Raw genomic sequence first — 25,942 nt, forward strand, 5'->3', positions numbered from 1 at the left:
ATATATATACATATTCTCCAACATTTTTGACATACACAAACAACACATAATCTGGCAACATGGATTAACAAAACGTAGATAACAAGAGATGTTACGAAGAAGAATCAGAGAATGTAGGTAGAAGAATTAGCATACTTTTAAATCTACACCTCCTGTGGTGTTTCTTATTTGTCATCTCTAGTTGTGGTCTGTGTAATACTGAAAACGACACTGTTCACCACAGGCTGTGAAGACAGTGCTGTCTTTTACAATCTGTTTTTTTTTTAATTAATTTATGCATGACATGTTCAGGCAAGAAGGGTACAAATTTTAGGAGCTGAGGAGTCCTCTAAATGTGTCCTATGACCATCTTTCATACCTGGAAAACCGAGTGAATGAAATCCCTGCCATTCAGGTCTATTATGAGCACTGTCCGATCCCAGCCAAAGAATTCCAAACTCGGTCTGTGCACACAGCACTTCCTGTGTGAGCGGGCTGGTGCCTGACACCGAGGGGACCGCAGGAACAATGTGTGTGCGGACGGCCCTAATCACAGACCTCAGAACAGTCAAGACAGCAGCCACACAGACTCACGCCCTTTCTCCTACCCACTTCCTGTCCTGTCTGCAAAACCTCTTCCTGCAATTGTGACTCGAGCAGAGCCACACCACTGCCGGGCCGATCCACATAATAGCCATTCTACTGCTTTTATTTAAAGACAGAATGAGACTTTATCACTGCAGAGAAGAATAGTGCTGCTATCTGGGCTCTTATCTGATGCCAACAGCCCTGTGGTAGAGGGATTGTTTTTGCCATCTGTTCCTTGGCTCCACTTCTTCCTCCATCTTATTTCAAGCACTTCATCAGGCCTACAACAGTTGGCACTTTCCAAGAATAGGGTACAAAATAGGGCCTGAAACTCTTAAAAAATTAAGAGCTTTTTTCAATTGGTCAGTGAAAAGAGGAGCTCAAACTAAATATTATATGAGCTGCTCTTTTCTATTATTTTATATGAGGTTTGCATTTTTTTCAACCCTGCATTAAACAGTCGGTGTAAAGACACCTGAATGCCATTTCAGAAGTGCTTCTGTGCCATCTTTGCTGTGTAATTTTTTGGACTGCACTAATATGAAAATTTTTACTGATAACAATAACCGATAATTCTTTATAATTAAAAACCGATAACCGATATGTTGGCCGATATATTGTGCATTCCTAGTAAATTTGGCATAAGACTAAATGCTGGTTTGTACTAGTTATTTATACACTTATATTGCCCTTAATTTCAGTGCAACAATGGTGGAAACAATCCTAAATTGGTGAGGTTATACATAATATGTTGGTTATACATAATTTCATGGACACAACGTGGATAAACAAGTTATTATATCAGCTGTGTGTATGCACTTTCCTGTGAAAAAAAGATGCTAGAATAGTTTGTTTGGCTACTGTGTGAACTATACTAGCCAATTTACCTAAATTTAATTACCAAAAATATATTTTTTGTTTTCAGTTTTTGACTAAATGAAAACTTGAATGATGATTTCTGTTTCTAAAAAAAATCATTTAGGTGCATCTCTAATATTAAGGTGAATTTAATGATAAATAACAGTTCATCAAACATATTTAATAGCTCTAACAATAAGTTTCAAATGCTGGATTGATTAATGCTTCAAAATGAAGTAATATAGCCAAGTGCTCTGCATTTGTGGAAAGCACTAGTTTTTTCTGAAGCTTTAGGCATCCTTTTAAAGAGTAGCAAAAGGACAGTCTACTAATGTATTTAGGCAAGATAGAAAGGTTACATTTGTGTGTTTATGACTGAATATTACATCCAAGGAGTCTCTAAAAGTCTCATATAGTGAGATATGAGGACAGTTATCTGGAGCATCACACACAGAAGTGGACCACCTCTTTCTTAAGGATGTTCTACATGCAGCCAAATAATATAATATTGAGAGACTGAGAGCAAAAAAGGATTGTATTTGCCTGGCAAAGGACCAAAATACCAAATATGGAAATTGACCCTTTGCAAAGACCTGATCCCCTTAGTTACCGTTACTACATGCGACAAGCCATTGCGCTCTCACACCACACATCATGTTCTCACGCAGTGAAAAATACATCGCAGAGCAAAGAGGAAACTGACAACATGCGACAGACAAGACAGAGCAGGTTACTTCTGGTACGAAACAATTTTAGTTGTTCAAATTTAGTCATTTTTTAAGAAATTCAAAAAATAAATACAGTTTTGTGGCTGTGTAATGCGTTGTGACAGATCACTGTAGTGCCCTTAGTTCAAGCGGCACGTGAACTGATCATCTTTTTCATATTTACGAGTTATAGCACAAAATAAATATCATAATTAATAATAACAATTTATGCATTTAGCAGATGCTTTTATCCAATGCGACTTACAGTGCATTCAGGCTATACATTTTTTACCAGTATGTATGTTCCCTGGGAATCGAACCCACAACATTTTGCGCTGCTAATGCAATGCTCTACCACTGAGCCACAGGAACAAAATGAACATCAAATAAACATGAATGAACATCAGAAGGTATCTTGTTTCAACCGCTGAAAGACATCAGTATACACCCTTTTTCAAGTTCAAGTCCACTGACATAAATCTACTCTCCTGTCCGGCTTGTTTGTCGGACAAAGTAGCAGATTCAGCGGTGTGATTGGTCAGATCAACTGTCAATCAAACTCCCAGCAAAGGGTTACGAACACTACGAACACAAACAAATCTCTGTTTACTGGTATTCTACACCGTTATTTTTCTTCATCCCGATACATCCTCCGCAGATCTACACACAACATGATACAGAGAGCAGAGCAGCTGTAGGTCTGTCATCCTGCATGCGTGCAAACAGCCCTTGGCAGTGAGGCAGAGTAAGGGTGTCTACACACTAGAGAAAGCTATGCTGGAGCCTAAAAGAAATCAGCCACAACATTAAAATCACCTAATATAGTGTATGTCCCTCTCATGTTGCCATGTTGATGTGTCGAGGCATGGACTACACAAGACCTCTGAATTTGTCCTGTGGTATCTGGCACCAAGATCCTTTAAGTTACGAGGTGGGGCCTCCATGGATAGGATTAGATAGATCAATTGTTGCCCATAGGTGCTCAATTGGATTGAGATCTGGGGAGGCCAAAGCAGCACCTTGAACTCTTTATCGTGTTCCTCAAACCATTCCTGAACTGTTTTTGCATTGTTTTGGCAGAATTTTAACATGTTTGCCATGAAGGGGTGAACGTGGTCTGCAACCATCTTTAGGTAGGTAGTACATGTCAAAATAACATCCACATGAATGCCAGGACTCAAGGTTTTCCAGCACAACATTGTTCAGAGCATAACACTGCCTCCACCAGCCTACCTTCTTCCCATAGTGCATCCTGCTACCATCTCTTCCTCATGAAAACAATGCACACCCACCGGGCCCTCCACCAGTTCTAAAAGAAAATGTGATTCATCAGACCTGGCAATCTTCTTCCATTGCTCTGTGGTCCAGTTCTGATGCTCACATGCCAATTGTAGGCAATTTTGGTGGTAGACAGGGGTCATCGTGGGCACTCTGACTGCAGGCCATACACAGCTAAATGTATGTTTTGACTCCTTCTATCATGGCCAGTGTTAAGTTTTTCAGCAATTTGAGCTACAGTAGCTCTTTCTTTCTGTGACTGGACAAGATGGGCTAGCCTTCGCTCCCCACACACATCAATTAGCATTGGTTGTCCTTCCTTGCACCATTTTTGGTAGGTACTAACCAATGCAACACCCCGTTTTGAAGATGCTCTGATCCAGTCGTCAAGCCTCAGTCCCTCAGATCTTTCCAGTTACCCATTTTCCTCTTTCCAACACGTGAAATTCAAGAACTGACTGTTCACTTGCTGCCTATTATATCCCAGCCCTTGACAGGTGCCATTGTAATGATATAAACAATGTTATTTGACATATTTGATAATATGGCTGATCAGTGTATATACAGTATATACTGTTCTCCAGCACAGATGAATCATGAGCATGCATTGAGAAAGTATATAGGGTCTGTTTTCATTCATATTTTGAATTTGAATTTTCTCATGCTTTTGGTTATATGACAAACACTTGCATTCTTCCTCTGCATCTGGAAACCAAAGGTGTGTAGACGCCCTAAGGTTGCGAGAGACTGATACCCGGAGGAGTCCAGCAGGCAGACATATCCATCCAAGTGAAGCCATCCTACACACTGGGTGGCTACACTTGTCTACCGACTCTGTTTCAAAGAGCCATTTGAGCCCGACAGGTAGTCATTCCCCTGCTGCCATGTCTCGGACAAAAGATGAGCCCCAGAGAGCCAGCAAGATGACAGGAGCATATGTTTAAGAGGACACTTGAGTGTCTCCCACAGCCTGTTACACAGGAGGCCAGAGGGGACTGTTACCAGAAACAAGATCAAAGTCAGGGGTCTGTATCAGCATGGATCTTTACAGAGATAGAATTTACACTGTTTATTTTCAGAGGGAGTAGTTTCCTCTTGGGATATCTGACATGCATTTGGTCTGCCTATCACGTCAAGTGCCAAAAGCCAATTGCATTCTGGACAGGACAGGATATAAACCCAAACACTGTGGTCTTATTGACTTCAAAGGTAGACAGGATGTGGAAGGAAGGACGTAATTTGTATGTGTGAGTATATGTGACTTGTATACTCTGTATGACGTGGCCTACATATCAACTTTATTAGAAGTTAATAAATAGAGGGATCTGTGCTGGTAATCGTGTGGGTAGAGTCACGTAAAAGTTTAAAGTTTAAAGGACAGTTCACACAAAAAGTAAAATGACATAATTTGTGTTATTTCAAATAGTGTTGTCAAAAGTACCGACTTCGGTACTGCAATTTTAAAAACATCCATTTCCCGCTAACATTTGAGCGCTGTTGAGCAGATTCTTAAACACTGCTGACTGGCCATTGTGTTCACGCGCTCAACAGATAATGTCTGTGATTGGCTACAATGATCATCGCTTCACGCTCTTAACCGAGCACTCACTCAGAAACTCTCACAGGAACGTTTAAAAGCCCTGTCTGTCTACCTGTCTATCCCTAATATATCTGCACATAGATGGATCCGCTGACAGACGCCATGTGCTTCTGTGTGAGCGCTCGGTGATGAGCGTGAAGCGATGATTATTGAAGCCAATCACAGATATATCTGTTGAGTTAACTGTTTTTGATTATATGCATGCAGCCTATACTGTGTAATGATTAAAAAATAGATACAAACATTTTTTCTAGCTAACCTGAATCATTTTAAGTGCTTCATATGTTTGCTTTAGTGGTGGGTATTTTGATTCCCCTGAGAGACTAGTTTCAATAATTTCACTTAAAAATTAAATTTTTTTTCGTATTCATTCACTGATTTATTCAGTGGCTGAACGAAGGTTACATCAGTACACCCGAGGCAGGGTGTTTCCTCGTAGAGAAGGTAAAAGGAGGCTGTGATTCCTCAAAATGAGAAAGTATGTATAAGAACATTAAAATATGAGCAATATAACAAAATTCAAGATCAAATAGTGTGTAAAGCACTAATTTTTCTAAAGTAATAGTGTTTAACTGTGACTAAAGGTAGATCTCTTTTCACTGAGCTCCTAGAGCATGGCGTTTAATGTGAGGGGAAACGACAAGATACATATAAAAAGTCTACATATAAAAAGAGGCATTGCCTCCACATTGCTGTGATTGGCTCATTACCCTGTCAACGTGATAATGCCCACCTCTCATGTTCGCAAACAGTCTGTAAACCAACCTGAATGATGTAAACTGATGAAAATGGACAGACTAATTAATTACAAAGTAATTATTTAAATCACAACCCCTTGGCTAAATTAAAGATACACCTCACTTTCAACGACCTTTGATATTTACAGAGAATGTATTGACTGAAAAGAAGGTGAGTATTAGTAATAACAGTCAAACAAAACCACCAAAGCATTTACAGGATTCAAAGCAATCCCTTCAAAAGAGAGAGATGAAACATTGCATGCAAGTGAACTAGAACGATTTGTCCACTTCTTAAAATATTTGCTAAAAGAAACGCTGATTGTAACCAAAACACGACTAGTTTGCTGAAATATTGGGACGCAACAGCACTATTCTACACACTCTGAATCATAAATCAAATCATGAGCCGATAAATTTGAAGACTTTTCTACACTAAGCCATATTCTATATTCCCATTATGTTAGGTTTCTTGCACCACCAGCCTCTCTCTGACCCTTTGAAATAAATCGCATGTTTTGGCTCATGTACCTTTAAGACTTCTATGTAAAGGACCTCTATTATGATTGGCTAATCTCTGCTTAGTGGCATCGTTCACTCTGTTGTTCATCAAGCCAGGCCAAGTTCTGAATACTGAATACTAGGCACTGATATGTGAACGTGGGCAGTCATAGTGTATGCTCACACGCTCATGGTTGTCAAGGCAATACTATCCCGTTTTTTTTTGTGTGGCTATTTTCCATAAAAGATGTGTGTGGAGTGGGAAAGAAGCTTTGCATTTTGAATGTCAGCGTATGTCTACATAGTACATCAAAAAACTCATATATTTCAAAAGAGCAAAGAAAATCCTATTTTCCATGATATGTCCCCTTTAACAAGCTCCTGCCTTTAACCCCAGGAGTGATTTTAAGACTTCAGCCTTAAGACGGCTCAGCTTCATAACTGAATATGAGATGATGTGGCTCAGAGGAATATTTCTTGCTAGAGGTCACACTTGCAATTTGTCTGTATTCGACCAGGCTGACATTTTACCTTCCAGCACAGTGCGGTTATGAAGCGGATATTTATTGGAATGAATGGTTCCACGAAGAACCTTTAACATCTGTGGAATCTTTCCATTGCACAAAAGGTTCTTTATAGTGGAAAAAGGTTCTTTAGATTATTAAAAATGGTTCTTTTGAGAACTGTTCACTGAAAGGTTCTTTGAGGAACCCAAAAATGGCTAATTTGTGGCATGGCTGCGAAAAAAAACCTTTATTTTTAAGTGTGTAAGAAAAATGGTGCAGAGGAAACTGGCAGCTCAAATTCTTCCTCCTCCTCCTCCTCCTCACTCTGCACCTAAGATGAGTATATCTGATCTAGAGAGAGTAATACACTCCTATCCCACTGTGCCGCCCACTCTCCCTCTCACACAAGAGATGCTACATTTTAATATCTGGGAAACGGAGAGAAAGAGAGTGTGAGAGAAAGAGAAGCAGGAGGAGGCCTGGAGCGTTGGCGGTGAACTGCATTTCATGCGAGACCTGCTTTTAGAGGATCTCTACGGAGTATATTTATGAAAATTCCTACATTGAAATGCAGTGAGAGACATAAACTCGATCCAAAGATGAAGATATGACTGAAGGACGGGGAATGACACAAGACGAGTAAAACAGAGAAACCCACTTACTAGGGCTGTGTGGTGAACTAGGTCACCACTCTGTTAAATATGCAAGAATAACTGCAAGGAACACACAAACACGTTCTGAAACATCATTCATTCAGGGAGTGTAAAATCTGATTTATAAAAATAGCATTAAACGTTCCTGCCCTGCAGCACAGCATATGCCCAGATGTCTGACCTAAAGGCACAACGTCAACTGAAGCACAAATTTTTTGTTGCTTTTTCACAGCTCAGGATATGTAATGGAGTTCTTAGTTATGATTTGAGCAGCATCATAATCTTAGATGTTTCTCTTAAAACTCTTTAGGGGACAAAAAATAGACACAAATAACAATATTATAGTGATACAGAGCTATAAAATGAATGTGAACAGCATAACTCAGATCATTTAAATTTAGCAGAATCTTATTTGAGTTCATATTGAAATCATACTGTATTTGGGAAAATTTGAGCACCATTTAAGAAGTTATGAGATCTCTTCTGACATTGCAAATAAAACAAACATGAATTCCATTCACCATTTACTGACTTCCATAGTATGGAAAAAAAATACTATGGAAGTCAGTGGGTACCGTCAACTGTTTACCAACTTTGTTTAAAATATTTTCTTTTGTGGAACTTGAGGGTGAGTAAATGTTGAAACAATATTCTTTTTGGGTGAACTATCCCTTTAAAGGGCATCTATTATGCAAAATTCACTTCCCCTTCAGGAACTCGAGCTGCGTCGGAAACGCTTTGGGAACGCCCCCAGCGTGACCATGCTCTGAATCACATATGAAATCAGTCCAATAGATGGGCGAGACGTCATGGGCGGGTGAAGTTGCGACCAGGAAGCTATAAAAGCATGTGCGGTGGAACGGGCGTCAGCTTTTTGTCATTCAGCAAGCGCTCTGTGTGTGTGTCAGTCGCTATCTGTTTGTGAGTCGTATTTAGTGTTGTTTGTCCACTTATAAGCTCCATTATGCCAAGCTTCAGCAAAAAGTGTGAGTCGTATTTAGTGTTGTTTGTCCACTTATAAGCTCCATTATGCCAAGCTTCAGCAAAAAGAAGCATTTGGGCGAGAGCAGACAGCATTCAGTCTGTGTGTTCCTCCCTACCCGTGCTATATTTCGGGTGGGGACACACACAGTTTGTGTGTTGTCTGCTTGGGAGCGAAGCACGCAGAGTCAGAGACTGCCTGCATGGCGAGTGTTTGTTACTGACTTGCTTCGCTCTCGGAAGGCTCTCTTTGAGGAGGGAGCCTTCACCGCGTTTCTCACGGTGCCGGCCACTGCTTTCGCCGAGGCGGAGCGGCGGCTGTGCTCGTGGGGTTCGCATATGGATCCGGTGGAGGGAATGTAGACGGGCGGGTCCCTATCTCCTTCCTCACCTACCAGATCCAGCGCCCGCTCTCGGGGTTCGGAAGCCCGTGCTGCGGTTCTTTCCCCACCTGAGAGGGCTCGACACTCCGCCTGTCTTCCTCCGAGGAGGCTGATATGGAGGGCGTCGATGAGCTCGCCAGTTGCACAAGCATCAGTTACACAAGCATATTATGTCTATATAAGGGGGTATATAGGAGGTTGAGGTGGTCAACAGGGGCTGCTGGGCGGGAGCAGCCCCAACCAACCGTGTTCCAGCTCCTCGTATAGGGAGCGTCACTTCTCGTACTCCTCAGAATTTCTAGCGGAAGGCGGATCTGCGGACCGTGATTCCCACTGGATAGTCTTCAGCTAAAACGTCCTGATGCCTAAGGCCCAGGACTTCTGAGGGCCGGCCCCCTCTGGGGAAGAGTGGTGTACACCTCATTATACGGTGGCTGTCTCTCCTCAGTGCTCTCAGGAGATCGAACTGCCAACCCTGCCACCTACGGTGCTTCAGGGCGCAGCGGTCTTCCTACTTGTCGCTGCGTAATGCTAGCGATGGACGCGTCCCTCACCGGTTGAGGAGCAGTCATGAGTGGCCGCTCAACCTGCGGTCTGTGGAGCGGCCGCCATCTCACGTGACACTTCAACTGCCTGGAGATGCTGGCTGTGTTTCTAGCATTAAAACACTTTCTCCCAGACCTACGAGGCCGCCATGTGTTGGTGCACCGACGACACAGCGGCGGTTTCTTAAATCAACCACCAGGGAGGTCTGCGTTCGCGCTCCCTTTACAGGCAGGTGCACCAGATCCTTGTTTGGTCCCAGGGCAAACTTCTCTCACTGAGAGTAGTTCACATTCCTGGGCATCTCAATATGGGAGCAGACATCCTGTCGAGGCAGGGGCCGAGGCCCGGGGAATGGAGACTTCACCCTGAGGTGGTGAAGCAGATATAGAGAGTTTTTGGCCAGGCTCAGGTGGACCTGTTTGCGACTCGAGAGACATCGCACTGTCCCCTCTGGTTCTCTCTGACTCATCCAGCTCCTCTCGGAATGGACGTTATGGTACAGACGTGGCCGAGGCTTCGTCTGTATGCCTTTTTCCCCGATCCCTCTGCTCCCGGGAGTTCTGGAGAGTGTGCCGGGACGGAGTCCATCTACTGTTGGTAGTCTCGTTCTGGCCGGTCCGAGTATGGTTCTCCCACCTGATTTCCCTTCTCGACGGCTCTCCGTGGGAGATTTCCATCAGGAGGGATCTCCTCTCACAGGCGGAGGGTACTACCTTCACCCCCGCCCGGAGCTGTGGAAGCGTGGGTGTGGCCCCTGGGGGGTGGCACAACTCGCAGCTTCCTGTCTCTCAGCCGAGGTTGTTGAGACCATTCTGCAATCCAGAGCTCCCTCTACGAGGAAACTGTATGCCCTGAAGCAGAAACTTTTCACTTCTTGGTGCGGAGACCACCAGCTCGACCCAGTTTACTGCCCAGTTGGTACAGTGCTGGAGTTCCTGCAGGCCCGTTTCTCTGCAGGGTTGACCCACTCCACCTTGAAAGTCTACGTGTCGGTGGCCAGTCAGTGGGCAGACACCCCCTAGTTACACGGGGTCAAGACTCACTCCTTCTGAAGTTGGCCTTCGGGACGCTGCGGGATGTCCCCGCCTACTTTGTCAGCTGCCTTCATGCATTCTGCGCCACTCCTGGCTCTTTTCTCTCGCCTTAGATGTGCTCTTCCACACTAGGCAGGGATTTGTAAGTCTGGCCGCGTGGGCATACTCGTTCCCAAAGCGTTTCCGACGCAGCTCGAGTTCCTGAAGGGAAACGTCTCCAGGTTACGAATGGTCGCAACGTCACCCACCCATGACGTCTTGCCCATCTATTGGACTGATTTCATATGTGATTCAGAGCATGGTCACGCTGCGGGTGTTCCCAAAGCGTTTCCGACGCAAGCGTCTCGTTCCCTCGGGGAATCATGGTTACATTCGTAACCTGGAGACGTTTTACATGTTGTGTGTGTACACAACCACCCTGTAATGATAGAAATCCACCTGCTCCTTTTTTTTAATCCTCATAAATCATAAGCAAAGTCTCAGAACAAGCCGTCTACAGAATCCATAAAAATATGTGATGTCACTTTGCACAGGCCCCGCCCACGACTGTTGATGGACACTGCCGTATTTGCAGATACCCCGCCCTGAGTGAGCCACACACCATGTTTATCTTCAAGCTAGCACATTTAAAAACAGCATTCAAGTCAGAAATGTCTTCTTATTAGAGCTACAGAAATTATTAATTCAAGAGCAGTGAGTGATTTTCTGTTTTTATTTTATTGTTTAGGTCATATTAATAGCGTAGACAGCAGTAGGTACTGTATATTACTCTGCTGTCACTTAATACACAGATCTAATATAAACATGTGATTTCCTTCCCAGCTGTTTACCTTCATAGACATAACCGACTGTGTTTTTGTAACTTTTGTGTTATATTTAACATAAACTTGTTTGTATTTGACAGTTTAAGCACAATAAGACATGAAGATAGTACTCACATGCCATGTGACAGCCGCTTTTTGTGCGAGTGCTTCGGATGTGTGCGCTCAGAAAACCATATATATCAGAAGTTTAAACTGATATGGCATATAACACATGATTTCAGTGTGATAGACATGATAATCAAAACCAAACAGTTGTTTTTGTTTAGCAGAGTATCTGAAGTACTAGCTGTAAAGGCACAGCTCTATTCTGGAAAAGGGGGCGGGGAGCAACAGCTCATTTGCATTTAAAGAGACATGCACAAAAACAGCATGTTTCTGCTTCCACTCACAGGCATTTTCAAAATTATATAATAAATGATCTGTGAGGTATTCTGAACTGAAACTTCACAGACACATTCTGGGGACACCTAAGAGTTATATTACATATTGTAAAAAGAGGCATAATAGGTGCTTTTTACACAGATGGAATGATCAAAGAACATCACCAGAGAGAAGTCTGTCACTTCACTGGAAGATCCAGTTATGACATGTAGATTAAACATTACAAAGTCAATTTTGTGAAAAAATTAAACCTATGCATGAATGAATGTTCACTATGAGATCAATAACATGTTTTTACAAATAGATTTGAATTTTCATGCCAACTTTAAAGTGCAAGAAAACAATTGAGACATTAAAACATCTTCTAAGTGACTTTTCTTTCCTGCGGGTAACACAGTTCTTAAAGTTGATTATAAGGCTACGCAGAACATTACACAAATTAAGTCCCCTAACAAATAATATGCAGCCATTTAATTACAGCATATTTCTGTAGGGTGCATTTGGACCTCGGATGGTAGAAGCACAGGGCTCTGCTTTGTCTTTTCACCTTCCTGAAATAACAGGATGTAATTACCAATATCAAGCAGGCAGCATGCTGTAGATGAGCATGCTTTAAAAACCGATATGCATGGTTACTAGGCAACCAAATGTGAGATTCCTATATCATTAACAGCCAAGACAAAGTTCTGAAAAAAATGGACAGTGACAGTGAGATGAATACAGATCTGGAGGGGTAATCTGGTCTGAGGAACAAACTAAATGGAGCCTTAATTCAAGAAAGATTAACCAGATCCATAGCATTTAACAAGCCAGGAGGAAACAGACTAATTTATTGCTGAATTATACAGTAGATACGGTAAAGATCTAGTTCAGGTAAAATTAAACAAGAACTGTTGAAAAAGTAAATATTGTAGAGATATGGAGCCTTTAAAATGAGTGTGGAGTGGATAACTGATCATTTAAACTTGAAAGTATATTTGAGGAATATTTGAGTTTATATTGACATCATAGTGTATATTGGTCAAATTTAAGACATTGTGATATCTTAGCTTCATTTACGAAAAAAAAAAAAGAAAAAAAGCTTCAATTACCAAAAAGCAGCTTTTAATCGTTTAGTTTTAGTTAGCTACTATAACAACACTGACCCCAATATCTTGAATATGAATCAAGCATCAAACACAACAAAAGTAGCTGAAAAGTGGCCTGGATCAACTCATGATTCCTATAAATTTATTTCTAATTACATTTAGGACTATCACAGTGATGGTATATGACTTCAGACTCTGCATGATATCTGGCCAAATTGTGAAGAAGCCTGCAATATCATGACTCAATTTCAACTGCTGCCTACTTGGTTAAATGTTTGTAATTGCAAGATGGTAAAATCTTTTGTATTGCCAGCCAGCACTAATCAGTCAGCAGCTGTACAAATGAACATTTCCATTTCAGTAAGTGTATAATGTTCAGAAGCAGCTATGCTGACGGCCACTGTAACTTTCTGCCACTCAGCAATCTATCCTTTATTAGAAACTCCTTCAAAGACCAGCAAAAAAAACACTTTTATCAAGCCTTTACATCTATGAGTAGGTAATACCTCACCTCTGCAGTATGCAAAGTTTCTTTTTTGCCTCTCTTCTTGGTTTCTCCATTGCTAGTGCTCATTGAAATATGGCCATGTTTTATGCATATAAGAACTTTAATAATTTAAAAAGGCATCTTAAAAACCATTCGCAGTCACTTCAGGGAGCCAAGAATGCTTGTGCCTGTTCAAAAATACAAAGAAATTGTGCACAGAACATGTCGTGCTTTTAGTTTTAAAAAGCTATTCTCTTTTTCCCTGTCTAAATTTCTTGTGATGCAAATAAATCTGCAATGTGTGCACATGCAACTTAAGGCATGCAAACTAGGTTAATGGATGAGGTTCAACCTTCTGAACAGTTTTATCACCAACAAAAATGCCCCCGTTGTGGCCCGCATGATCCTGAAGCCCTCAGGAACAGTTAGCTATCGGAGAAGGGCAATTTAGCAGTTATCCAAATCATATGCTCTGTAAGTGCTCTGAATGAGCGAATGAGAAATGTATGAGTCAGTCTAATAATGAGCGCTGCCTAATGCAGGTAAGAAAAGTCCTGCAGAGCAGTAATGACATCTCCCTGATTCAACCAAACATCCAATCATGCAAGAACTCCTGACTGACCAGCTCATCACCGCAAGAAACATTGAATCACATGCTCAAAGCTGATGCACAAAGTTGAACAAAGTTCTTGTGCATGGCCATGAAAACGAGAGAAGTGCTGCTTATTGTCAAGACAAAAGTTTCAGGTGACTCTGTTGTGGCACTTCATTACGCAGAATTACACGAAACCAAAGCAACTTTGGATAAAAGCAACACTGCATTCAAATCAGTTCTCTGGGAATCAAACCGATTTACTTGCTAGTCTCATGCTTTACTCTGCATCTTTACAACATGGAGGTGGCACTGATGCACCTTAAGCTGGCAAACCAAAGCCAGTATAACACTCCAGATCAAATTGAATGCGTCCACCTGGAGCTTAAGGAACAACATCCTGTTGTTGGAGCTGCCAAACCAGAAAAGCTCTGAGCATGTGAAGTACTAGGTAAGCTTTGCATTGCTATGCTGTTGATGTTACACTGAATCATTGCATAATCTGTAATCACACTGTGATTCACAGCATCAAAATGGAATCAACTTGGCTGGTAATGCTGGACAACAAGCGAAGTCTCTCTGGTAATGCTGGTCGTCCAAAGTAGTGTTGGATTTCGGAGAGGCTAGCAATAGCAAGCTAGCTTTGAAAGCACAAGATCCCAGCCTCCCTGCATAATCACTCTTCAAAGCCATGCATACTCCAAAATACATGAACACACACAGGCAGACAGAAGCTAACCAGCGACACGATGAGAGACAGTGTTGGTCGAAGATTGAATGCAATGCTGTCACATTACCTCATGTCTCATTCAAAGAGAAAACATTACAGTACAAAGCGCATAATATTACAATAATAACACTTCCATACTCACTCAGTCTGCAATAGAGTAATGTAACGCGCTGATGACATATCATGTCTGCGCGAACAGGGTGCGCAGAGGTATGCAAATACATATGTTAACAGACAGGTAGGACAGCCTATCAAATTCCTCGGACTGAGGGATATGATTGGACGAACATTTTATGGTCCTACCCCATCCACAGACGATATAAATACATATAAATACATTTAGACCACTTAACTTATTGAGACTTTCAACCAGCATAACAAAAAATGTTTTTGAACCAAATAATCTACCCTGCCTTTATGCCAGTGCTCATACTGGGGACCAACATCGAAAACACAACATACACTGGTGACCAGCTATGATCATTTTTTCAGCAGAACTGATATAAAATATGCAATACTACAAGAAGGTATAACCAAAATCCTTTAATGTTAGTCCATTTTGTGGCCCCTTTGGTAACTCCCTCAGCAGCTATTTTCTATATACTTTAGGTAATAGGTACCTACAACCAACAACTTTTGTCAACTTGAATGGGGTCAAATACTCTTAAGCTTACAATAACATCAAATTTGAAAATTATGGTAATTTTAAATTTTTGCCTGAAATCAGGCAGGTTCTTTGGAAAAATGTGCCTGTGTCGACATTTCTTCAAAATGGTATTACTTTACTTCTTGCTTGTTTTTTATAACACTTTGAAAGTGAAATGTTCAGTGAGTGTTGCTAAAAATGTGTTCCATTTTAAACCAAACAGACAAATGAGAATCTATGAATCTCAATGTTTGTTCTTGTATGCATCGCAGCAGTTTGGAAATGAAATATCCGGTAAGTGGCACTGAAAGTTCACACTCTAATGTGTTTGATAGTGTTAACAAAAAGGAAAAGTGACATAAAAATGCCTTTGCTGCATCAACCGTGCCATTTTGGCTTGCTTCTACAAGTGTTTACTCTCTTTAATCGTGCTTCACTGGAGCTTTGCAAGTACACTGCTATACCAGGTGAGCTACCGAGCAAGTTTACGTCAGAAAAGCCAAACATATGGAGCTGGTTATGTGACGCAAATGTCAAAATGTACAAGTTTAAAAAAAACATGCACTATGGTAAAATTGCTTTGAGGTCATAAGATGGTATTGTGCAAGGAACAGCATGAAAATACATTTTTATTAGTTCATAATCTGCCCCTGTAGATATCATAAGTTGTGTGAAAAGGAATACAAGTTGTTGGTGTTTTACTGCCGCTAGTTATCATAGTGGAAAGTTCAAATTTAACATTATTACAGTTTAATTCTGCATTCTAGTCACTGGTTGGAAATCAAATAATTAATCTTCCTTTCTTACAGCTGCTGTATTGAGTGTTGCACTTTTTCCCAATCATCTTTTATACAAGTGCTATATCCATTCTTCATTATACTGTCTCTAGTTTTACCTCGTTTCACAGGGCATGCATTCTGACACACAGCCTTGAGAAGTCTCACACATCCCAATCACGGAAAGCAACAGTCGGTAACCCTAGTCAATCTGGGTTCGATTTGATGACTGCAAATGCTTGCTTGTGGTCAGAAGGACGTCATGAGAAGCCCGTGTGTAATGTATTCCGGCTTGAGAGTGTGTGTTTTCTGAGCCAGGCAGAGGGGCGAGACAGATTGACAGAGAAAATGAGTGCGAAAGAGGACTGTCCATTCCAAACAGTGGATTCGTTCGGGTAATTGGACCGTGCATTAGAAAGGGGCCGCCTGCCCTTAATTGCTCTACAGACATCTATTACTGCACAGCAACGAGTATGATTTCAAAAGGCCTGGACTTTGGAATAAGAGCAGGGAGTGAGAGAGAAAAAGGGAGAAGAGGGAGAAAGACATAAGTGGAACGTGTGCTGGTGGCTACAAGGATCTGACGTTAGAGGTCTCAGCTAATATGTTCTGTTCTGGAATGTTCCATAATCTATAAAAAGAATCATGATGTGCTATATTAATCAATTATACTTCAAAGTTGCTTTTTGATGTCATCACAGGTTTCATCCGGAAGGTCTGCTTTGAAAAGACAGAAGAATTATTTATTGAAGGGAAAGGCCTTCCTGGCCTTTTAAATTTTAGGTTATGAGCTCTGATAGACCAATCATCTAATCATCTGGCCATAGATTGGACTATAATGTCTTATATATTTGTCCACCAATGAGAAAAGCTTCTGTTACTTTGGAAATGGGAGCTATGGGAAATGTTTAAGAGTGACCTTGCACTGCCATAAGGCATTGCGAGTGACTCAAATGAGTAATCAAATGAGTAACATCCCAAACAACATATATTAATGTTGAAAAGTTTGGGGTTGGTACAAATCAGTAAAATACAGTAAAAACAGTAATATTATGAAATATTATTCAAATTTAAAATAACGTTTTTCTATTGCAATATATTTTCAAATGTAATTTATTCCTGTGATGCAAAGCTGAATTTTCAGCATCATTACTCCATTCTTTAGTGTCACATGATACTTTAGAAATCATTCTATTATGCTGATTTGCTTAATTGTCTTATTATTACCAATGCTGACGACAGTTGTGCTGCTTCATATTTTCATGGAAAAGGTTTTCAGGATTCTTTGATAAACAAAGTAAAAACAAACAAACAAACAGCATTTATTTGAAATAAAAATCTTTTGTAGCATGTCTTTACTTTCACTTTTGATCAATTTAATGCATCCTTGCTGAATAGAAGTATTAATTTCTTAAAAAACTGACCCCAAAATTTTGATTGATAGTGGAAGAATATGAATGTGACGAGTGGGGCGGGGCCGAGAGCCGTGGGAACGGAGCGAGGCCGGTGGAGTAAACGCTAATGCACGACACCTGCGCCACTCACCGGTCTCGAGTCCCACGGAGGAGCTCCGGAAGGATAAAAGGAGGAGTGACGACAGTGTTGGACGAGAGAGGACCAGGCCTGGATTTTATTTTGTGTTTTGGTTTTGTTTGTGCGCGACAGTCGTCCGAGAGGGGATGTCGCGCTATTTTGTGTTTGTTTATTTTATTAAAGTTTTGTTTAAATGTAAAAAAATAAAAAAATAAAAATAAATAAATAAATAAATAAACTCCAGGCCTGGTCCTCTCTCGTTTTTCACTGTCGTCACTCCTCCTTTTATCCTTCCGGAGCTCCTCCGTGGGACTCGAGACCGGTGAGTGGTGCAGGTGTCGCTCATTATCAATTACTCCACCGGCCTCGCTCCGTTCCCACGGCTCTCGGCCCCGCCCCCACTCATCACAATGAATATTTTGCACAAATAGAAATAGAAAAATGCAGTTATTCAGACATATGATATTTATTTTATAATCAGCCTGCAGAATTTAGTCCATAGTTCTCTATTGCATCATCTGATATAATGTAATTCATAATGCTTCATGAAAAGCTCATTCCCCTATAAAATAGGCGCACAATCTAGTATACTTTTTTTCTCCTAATGCTTGCTTTTAATCAAATGTTCTAATACTACACTATTATTCCATTATTCATCTTGGAGCAAGTTCAAATTAAAGGTCTAGAACTCTTTATTTTGTTTTTGAACAGAAAATGACAGGAAATATGATTTCCAGAAGATCAAAAGTAAGACCACTTAAAACGTAGGTGGTCACTCCTGCGCTCAATTGCCAGTGAAAAACTCCTATCAGTCATCCACTCTCTCTCACTGCAGGGACTGATCACCAGTAACCAGCGAACACACACCAGAAGCTGGCATGAGTTTAGTCTTAGTGCTGCTGACATTGCACACCTGCACGCCCCCAGAGACACTGGGGTGGAGGCTGGAGGAGAGAAGAGAAGGAAGGAGGACCTCTTAATAGAAGCGTTTCCCAGCTAATTAAAAACTAGGCCACTGCAGATACATAGACGAAGAAACGCCATGATGTCTGAAAAAAGACACTGTCCCTGTGACTTACATCAAACATAGGCTAGGCTAATGATAGAGCTACAGAAGCGGGGCTGAAGGCTCGGCTTCTGAGTCCAGGCTGGCAAACAATGACCCTGCCTGTGTTTTAGGACAAGTTTTAGAACTGGAAAATTATCTGAAATTGGAGGCGTCACATTGTCTTCAAGGCAAAGAATAATGACATCAGTGAATAAATACATAAACTCAACCACTGGATTGGATAGGGATGAGAAATATATTGGAAATAGACTATATTGGTATAGAACAACTGGCCAATACCAGAAGAAGATAATGCTCCATTCTAGTGAGCTGCCTTGTTGTCTACTGCCTACATAGACAGCTATCTTCTAAGGCAGCAATCTAACCAAAATAAAAAATGATACATGAAATCATAAAACTATCTACACAGGCAACCACGCTAACAGCTCAACACTCTTAGCATGTTATAAGCTAACACCAATTATAAACAAAGCACACACAAATATTGGGTGAAACAATCACTTTTCAATTAAATGGACCGTTCTTATTGTCACTCATCTGAATGAATTAACTTATTTTTATAAATGAGTTTCTCAAATCCGCCCACAGTTTTTTTCACTGAGGTCGACACAATGCATTCTGGGATGCTGGCTTAGAATTTGGCCAAAATAAGGTATCAAAGATGGCATAAATTTGCCTCCCTTATGATGCCTTAAACGGATAGTTTACCCCAAAATTAAAATTAAATTAAAAAAGACCTACACGACACATGTTCAGGACACAAATGACAGTATTTTTTTAAACTACTTTTTGAAGTTGTAAATAAAACTTTGGAGATTATTGGAGTACGTTTTGCGAGAAAATACAGTAATTGCACGGGAATACTATCTTTCTAGTTCAAAATGTTATGTTAAATTCATTTCATGTTTAATTTCATAATACATTTTTGTTTCTATACTAATTTTTTCAGTGCATGTTGAGCTTTATGTATGTGAATTGATCGAAGTTTATATGTAAATAAAAGCCTAGTAAATCTGCCCATCATATAAAGCAATCGTGTCTCTACAGAAGAAATGGATTAAACTGCTTGATTCACATTAATTACTTTTACTATGGCTTTATAAACTTTTTTGTAGCTTGATATATTTGGTTGAGTGGGCTCATTGGCAAAAATGTGCCTCTACCTACATTTTTGTAAAACTTTTCCAAAATGTACCTTTACATACAATTTCAGATTCCAACTGAAACGGACACTAAGTGGCAGTTAAACACCATTGACTTTCAGTGTTTTTCACAAAAATTATAATTACACTGGCAGATGAAGAGCATTAACCTTTTATCGTCACTCACTGTACCTTTCATTTTCAATCTGCCTCAATACACAACACATATTCAGGTGCATCTGTTTCAGACTCAACCGAGTAATTTAAATCAAGCCCACTTTGTGCCCAGATTCATTTGAGCTTCAATGAAAAAGATCAATCTGCAAAATCAAGAAGCTACTGAGAAATTCAGCATGTGTAATGAGTCTCAATCTGATCATAAGAAACTGGTTTGCTGCTTTTCTGTATACTATAGGGAAGCCCTGTTTGATTGCTTGGTTTAAACTCCTCTTTATGTCCTCACGGGCCTTTGCCATATTATTTGTCTCCAAACTGCAGTATATTTAAATGATCAACAAAAGTACCACCATGAGTACTAGTGACAGTGACAAGTTAATGACTCTGAAGGAATCCACAGTTCAAATGAACTATACTTCAGACCTCAGTTTTACTCAGGTGTGGTTTCGAATCAACTAAGAGTATGGCAATTTTACGCGAAAACGATGTGCTAAAACCATAGACTGTATAAAAACATGGACGTAGTGTCCGTGACGTCACCCGTAGATTTCTGAAGAGCGTTTTTGAAGCTCAAAATTGGGCGAGTCTATGGGATTGACTCCCTTTTGCAGCCAGCCTCTGGCGGCCAGTTGATGAATTACAGTTTAAGTCACTTCCTTGTTGGCTTCACGAGAGAGAGCGGGAGGTTGCCGCTTGACTAAAACGGAAACATTTTTCCTTTGCGTTTTTAGACAACAATGTTGTCAACTTGTCAAAACGATCCCTGTTTACACAGATCCACGAACAATGACTAAAAACACCGTATTATGCATTAGGCCACTATAGTTGGTGAACATATAAAACACATGCGCATGAAATCAACATTTTCACAAATTCGTTTTTGGTAGTTTACAAAGAGACGATAAGAGTATAGTTTTCAAAAACTTGCACTTTGAAACACGTGGACCCAAAAACGCCATTGTTGTGTGAATGAACGGCCAAAGATATAAAACCCCTTAAATATAAGTGTTTGGTGTATATATAAGAAAGGATTCCCTGCAATGTGTGGGCACTCCCTGTTGTGCGAGCACGTTTGTAACGCAGGGCCATTAATCAACATACACACTGTTCCCAAGCTCTCTGCTGACGGCGAAAAACACACACAACTCCTTACAACATACTGTTCCCAGTAACAACAAGCTGGCAGTTCTGAAGGAAGAGGGAGGCTGCCATACTTCCTGAGAGAGAAAACACTACAGGCAGTGCACAACCCCACCAAAAACCCTCACAAACACTCACTGCCACAAAAACATGAATGAGAGGACTATAAATATAGTCACACTGAGAACACGGAGAAAGAACACAAATACTGGCCCCTGAGCCAGATAAACACAAATGCACATACACACAGAGCAGGGGGTAGTCATTTTCATCACAGTGGGCAAGAGGAAAAGTGATTTACAAATGATGAGAAATGAAAACAGCGGGGAGGATGGGGGACACAGCTATAAAAGCATCTGGACAAATGTCAAATACATAAATACAAATGTATACACTAGGCCTGTGCAGTATTGCAGTACATACTGATTATAGAAATGTTTGTTAGATACAACATGAAGAGGAGTTTAGTTGTTTACGGCTGCTATACATTTATATGGATTATCAACTATTTTGTGTATCCGCTATTTTACAATGGCTTCAAACATGGCTCGTCGAATAGAATTTGGTTTGAATAACACTATCATTTAAGTTTGGGGTCAGTATTTAGTCATGTTTTTGAAAGCAAGGCTGCATTGAATATATTTTAAAATGTCATTTATTCCTGTGATGCAAAGCTGAATTTTCAGCATAATTTCTCCAGTCTTCAGTGTCACATGATCCTTCAGAAATCATTCTAATATGTTTGCTATATTTGCTGCTCGTTTCTTATTATATTGAAAACAGTTGGGCTGCTTAATTTCTTTTGTCGAAACTTTGAATTTTTGGATGCTTTGATGAACACAAAGTTATAAAACAGCATTTATTTTAAATAGAAAAATCGTTTGTAACATTATAAATTTATTTACTGCTATGTTTGTCTCATTTAATGTTTAATTGCTGATTAAAAGTACTAATTTCTTTCATAAAAAAAAAAAAATCTTACCGACCCCAAAGTTCTGAATGGTAGGTTATTCATTTAAAATGTTGCTTTCACTGTTTTGAGTCGGAGTCTGCTGTTTTGCAAGTATTATATAAAGACTTTTCATTGTTAATAAACACTTTTAGTACTTTTGGAGTTTTCGTTCATGAAGTTCCGAAAATAATCAGAAAATAACAAACAGAAAATAATCAAATAACTGAAAATGCATCATAATATGAAAAGAACAACGATTGTAATTTCTGTTTCATGTCAACTTTAAAGGGTTAGTTCACCCAAAAATGAAAATCCTGTCATTAATTACTCACCCTCATGTCGTTTCAAACCCGTAAGACCTTCGTTCATCTTCGGAACACAAATTAAGATATTTTTGATGAAATCTGAGAGCTCTCTGACCCTGCATAGACAGCAATACAACTGAAATGTTCCCAAGTCCAGAAACATAGCAAGGAGATCGGTAAAATAATCCATGTGACATCAGTGGTTCAACCGTAAATTATACGAAGCTACGAGAATACTTTTTGTGCACAAAAGGAAAAAAAAAAACGACTTTATTCAACAATTCGTCTCCTCCGCATCACCCTGGTGCCATTTTGGAGAATATCCGCTGGACGTAAACAGCGTATGCTGTTCTGTGTCAGCTGCGTCACACGGATACCCTGTTTCATTCAGATCAAATCACAACAACGTAGGAAACAGATCCGGCGTGACGCAGCTGACACAGAACGGTTGAACCCCTGATGTCACATGGATTATTTTACTGATATCCTTGCTACGTTTCTGGACTTGGGAGCATTTCAGTTGCGTTGCTGTCTATGCAGGGTCAGACAGCTCTTAGATTCCATCAAAAATATCTTAATTTGTGTTCCGAAGATTAATGAAGGTCTTACGGGTTTGAAACGACATGAGGGTGAGTAATTAATGACAGATTTGTCATTTTTGGGTGAACTAAACCTTTAAAGTGAAAAGCGAGCATTGAATACTGAAATGAAGGCAGATCTGAATGTGATTGGCTTGACTGCATACATAAGCAGAGAGAAGTCGATCATATCACAGGAAGAACAAGTTATGCCATTTAAATTCAAATTTGGTCAAAAATACATTTGCATTAAAAATTGTTCACAATAAGATCAGTAACACACATTAAGAAAATAAAAGCTATATTGATTTCATGCTGACTTTAAATATTCGCAAAGAAAACTGGTGTTGATAATGGACAACAAAAGTCAGTGACGTAACAAGAGTCATGGATCATCTCTTGCACTGCAATACCTCTGCACGAGTCTGTCAAGGTCGTGAACACAGTGTCCAAGTGCAACTCTCAGCTGATATTGGGAGATGTGACTCTGTACTTCTAATACATGACAGGAACATGCAAATCTATTTTCCAAAGCAAACATCAGTCCAGTGTGCCCTCCCAGACCCTGGGACATATTATTAATGAGTCAGTACACTGCGTTGTTTAGGAAACATGTTGTTTCTCATTACCGCACATGCAGTTACAGACAGAATGCCACAGTGGGCCGCTGCCACAGTTCCCTGGACATTACCAGGGAAAGGTAGAGAATACTAATGCAGGGCTTACGCACAAACACACACACACACACACACACACACACACACACACAATCTCATGCCCTGAGCAATGCTGGAACTGGGTTGGAGGAGCTCGGCTTGCCATTTTCCACTGGCCTGCTGATGCCAGCCAGAGGAGGTAAAAGAGAAGCTTCTCTTACCCATCCACTGAGCATGGATTTGAAATGATGACCCACAGCACTGTGGTATAATCAACCAGCAAGGAGCCGCCCGATAGCGAAACACACCTTCTGGCCTTTCACAACGCCCCGTGCATGACAAGAAGAGAGGTGGGTGAGCGAAGAACGTAAAGAACAATCCAAACATGTGAAAGGTCAAGCATCTCACACCCACTCCAGCATAAACAAGATAAATGGGATAAGCAAGAAAAAAAATCGGCAGCAACTTTTTCGCTATTCGCACTATAATGAACTGGATTTGGAAATTCGAACCCGTGCTTTCTGAAGCAATGATGACCTTCTCCATCACTGACAGATCTTGCTGATGTACTGCACCCAACTCCTCCTCTCTTTTTTTTTTCAGAGATCAGTGTGCAATGAAAACATTGCGCCTTTGCCATTTTCCTCTCATCCGCATCCATCCGCATCAGCTGGCACTAGAGACATGTCATTCTCACACCTCTCATTCAAATCAACGTGAGCTGATACAGCAGTGCTACATTAAGCTGCATTTGATGGAAATGCATCCTGGAGGCATGTGCAGGGGGTGTAGTGTCAGTGCCATGGGGAACCTCCGAGAAGCATTTTGCTAGAAGAAAAGCCTCTGCAGTGAACCCGTTACGCACGACACACGGATGCATGCACAACCTCCAATCATGCCTTTATAATAATGATGCCTAATATTGCATGGGTGTGATAATGCTATTTTAAGATGCATTGCGCAATAGCTAGACGCTATGAGTAGTAATGGCTACTAAAAATGTTTAAATATGCATTCACAGGCTATATTTAGAAAATAACGAAAGTTTGAATGGGAAAATATATGTGAGTTAGGGATTCTTTTCTGCAAATAAATAAGTAAATAAATAAACTTCGTCATGGTGTAAAACGATCGTATTTAAGATCATAGCGCTCACCTGCCAACAGTCTGGTTGGCGAGCTGTCGCATCCGATTGAATTGCTTCTTCATTTTTGTATTTTTTTTTCTGCGTTAACACCTCGAGCGCAAAACAATCCGCATTTCTCTCAAAATAAAGGGACGTAATCCGGTGCGAACATCCCCGTTATTCCCACCACACGCCCTCATGGCAAACCGAACGAGGGTGGAAATGTCCTAAAATGCGTATTTCAGTGCATTTTTGCGCTGCTGCTCGGCTGAGATGCTGCTGGGCGATTCTCGCATCGGCAAAGTGACAGCAGCGGAACGACGCGAGCGCGGTGCATCATGGGAAGTGTAGTCTTATTACACATGATCCATGTGCCGAGCGCTTTTCATTTAGTGCGGTCGACAGACAGGTATGCACTATGCAGTGGTGGCGTTAGGTTTGCACTGCAGTGCAGTTCACTCGTGGCATAAAGAACGCTTTCAGACAAAAACAATACGTGGTCTTTCACACCACACTTAACCCTGTCTACTTAAACAGCAGCAGGGCAAAAAATGTTTTTAACCATGAAATTCTGATTCAGAGCATAGAGCTTTTAGAGGGGTTGACCCCTAAGATGCACAGTTGTTTAGCAACAGACAACCAATCATAAACAGCCTCGGTTCTACCTCATTAAATATTCATGACTTTGTACATTAGAAGCAACTTTCCCGGGTATCTGAGGGAAACGGTAAAACAGTAGGTGCGTTGATATGCGCGACAGCACACTGATAACTATGAGCATATTAGTTCCACAATAAGGCAAGAAACTGCGTTGCATGAAATTTGAAATTAAGCTCATTTTCCCGTTTTTGAGGGTGTTCACGTGCAGAGCGAATGCTGTAATGGGCAAAAAAATAATGTTTTTATTTTTATTATTCAAATAAAATCTTTATTTGTTTATTTTTTACTTAATCAGATACGGACATTTTCAATAGGATACATTTAGCTAATGCATATGACATGGTTAGAAATCTTGAATGAAAGCACCATAATGCGTTGAGTGATAAGAGACAGGTTGTGTCCCAAATGACACACTACGCTATGCACTTATTCTAGGCACTGTGTACTCTGTAATTATATACAGATTGAATATATAAGATTGTTTTGTCATCCAACATCGGAGTCTATAACAGCCCCTCCCCCTCCATCATCCGGGCATGTGGAGTGCACTTTTTCTTTATGGAATATTCGTTGTGCACACACACTAATCACACTATTAATAGCCTACAAAAACGGCATAGACTAGTGCTAACCTTTTTTCTTTTTTTTTTTTTGCATTTAGGTGGCTGCTATTATGTGGGTGGCAGTTATTACAGGTCGCATCCTGGATTTGTTCAATCAGTTACGTTG

The 25,942-nt window shown here is 40.6% G+C and overlaps 1 protein-coding gene across 1 annotated transcript in view; it reads right to left on the reverse strand.

The window, feature by feature from the left end:
* LOC107711156 (rho GTPase-activating protein 44-like) overlaps positions 1-24,835 on the reverse strand; it is a 60,598-nt gene extending 35,763 nt beyond the window's left edge. The window contains exon 1 of the mRNA XM_016516093.1: positions 24,584-24,835. Coding sequence (XP_016371579.1) covers positions 24,584-24,636 — 53 coding nt within the window. The 5' untranslated portion in view covers positions 24,637-24,835. The remainder of the gene's footprint in view (positions 1-24,583) is intronic.
* Positions 24,836-25,942: the final 1,107 nt, after the last annotated feature.

Source organism: Sinocyclocheilus rhinocerous, unplaced genomic scaffold (genome assembly GCF_001515625.1).
Source record: "Sinocyclocheilus rhinocerous isolate Xijiao unplaced genomic scaffold, SAMN03320098_v1.1 scaffold115, whole genome shotgun sequence".
NCBI lineage: Eukaryota > Metazoa > Chordata > Actinopteri > Cypriniformes > Cyprinidae > Sinocyclocheilus > Sinocyclocheilus rhinocerous.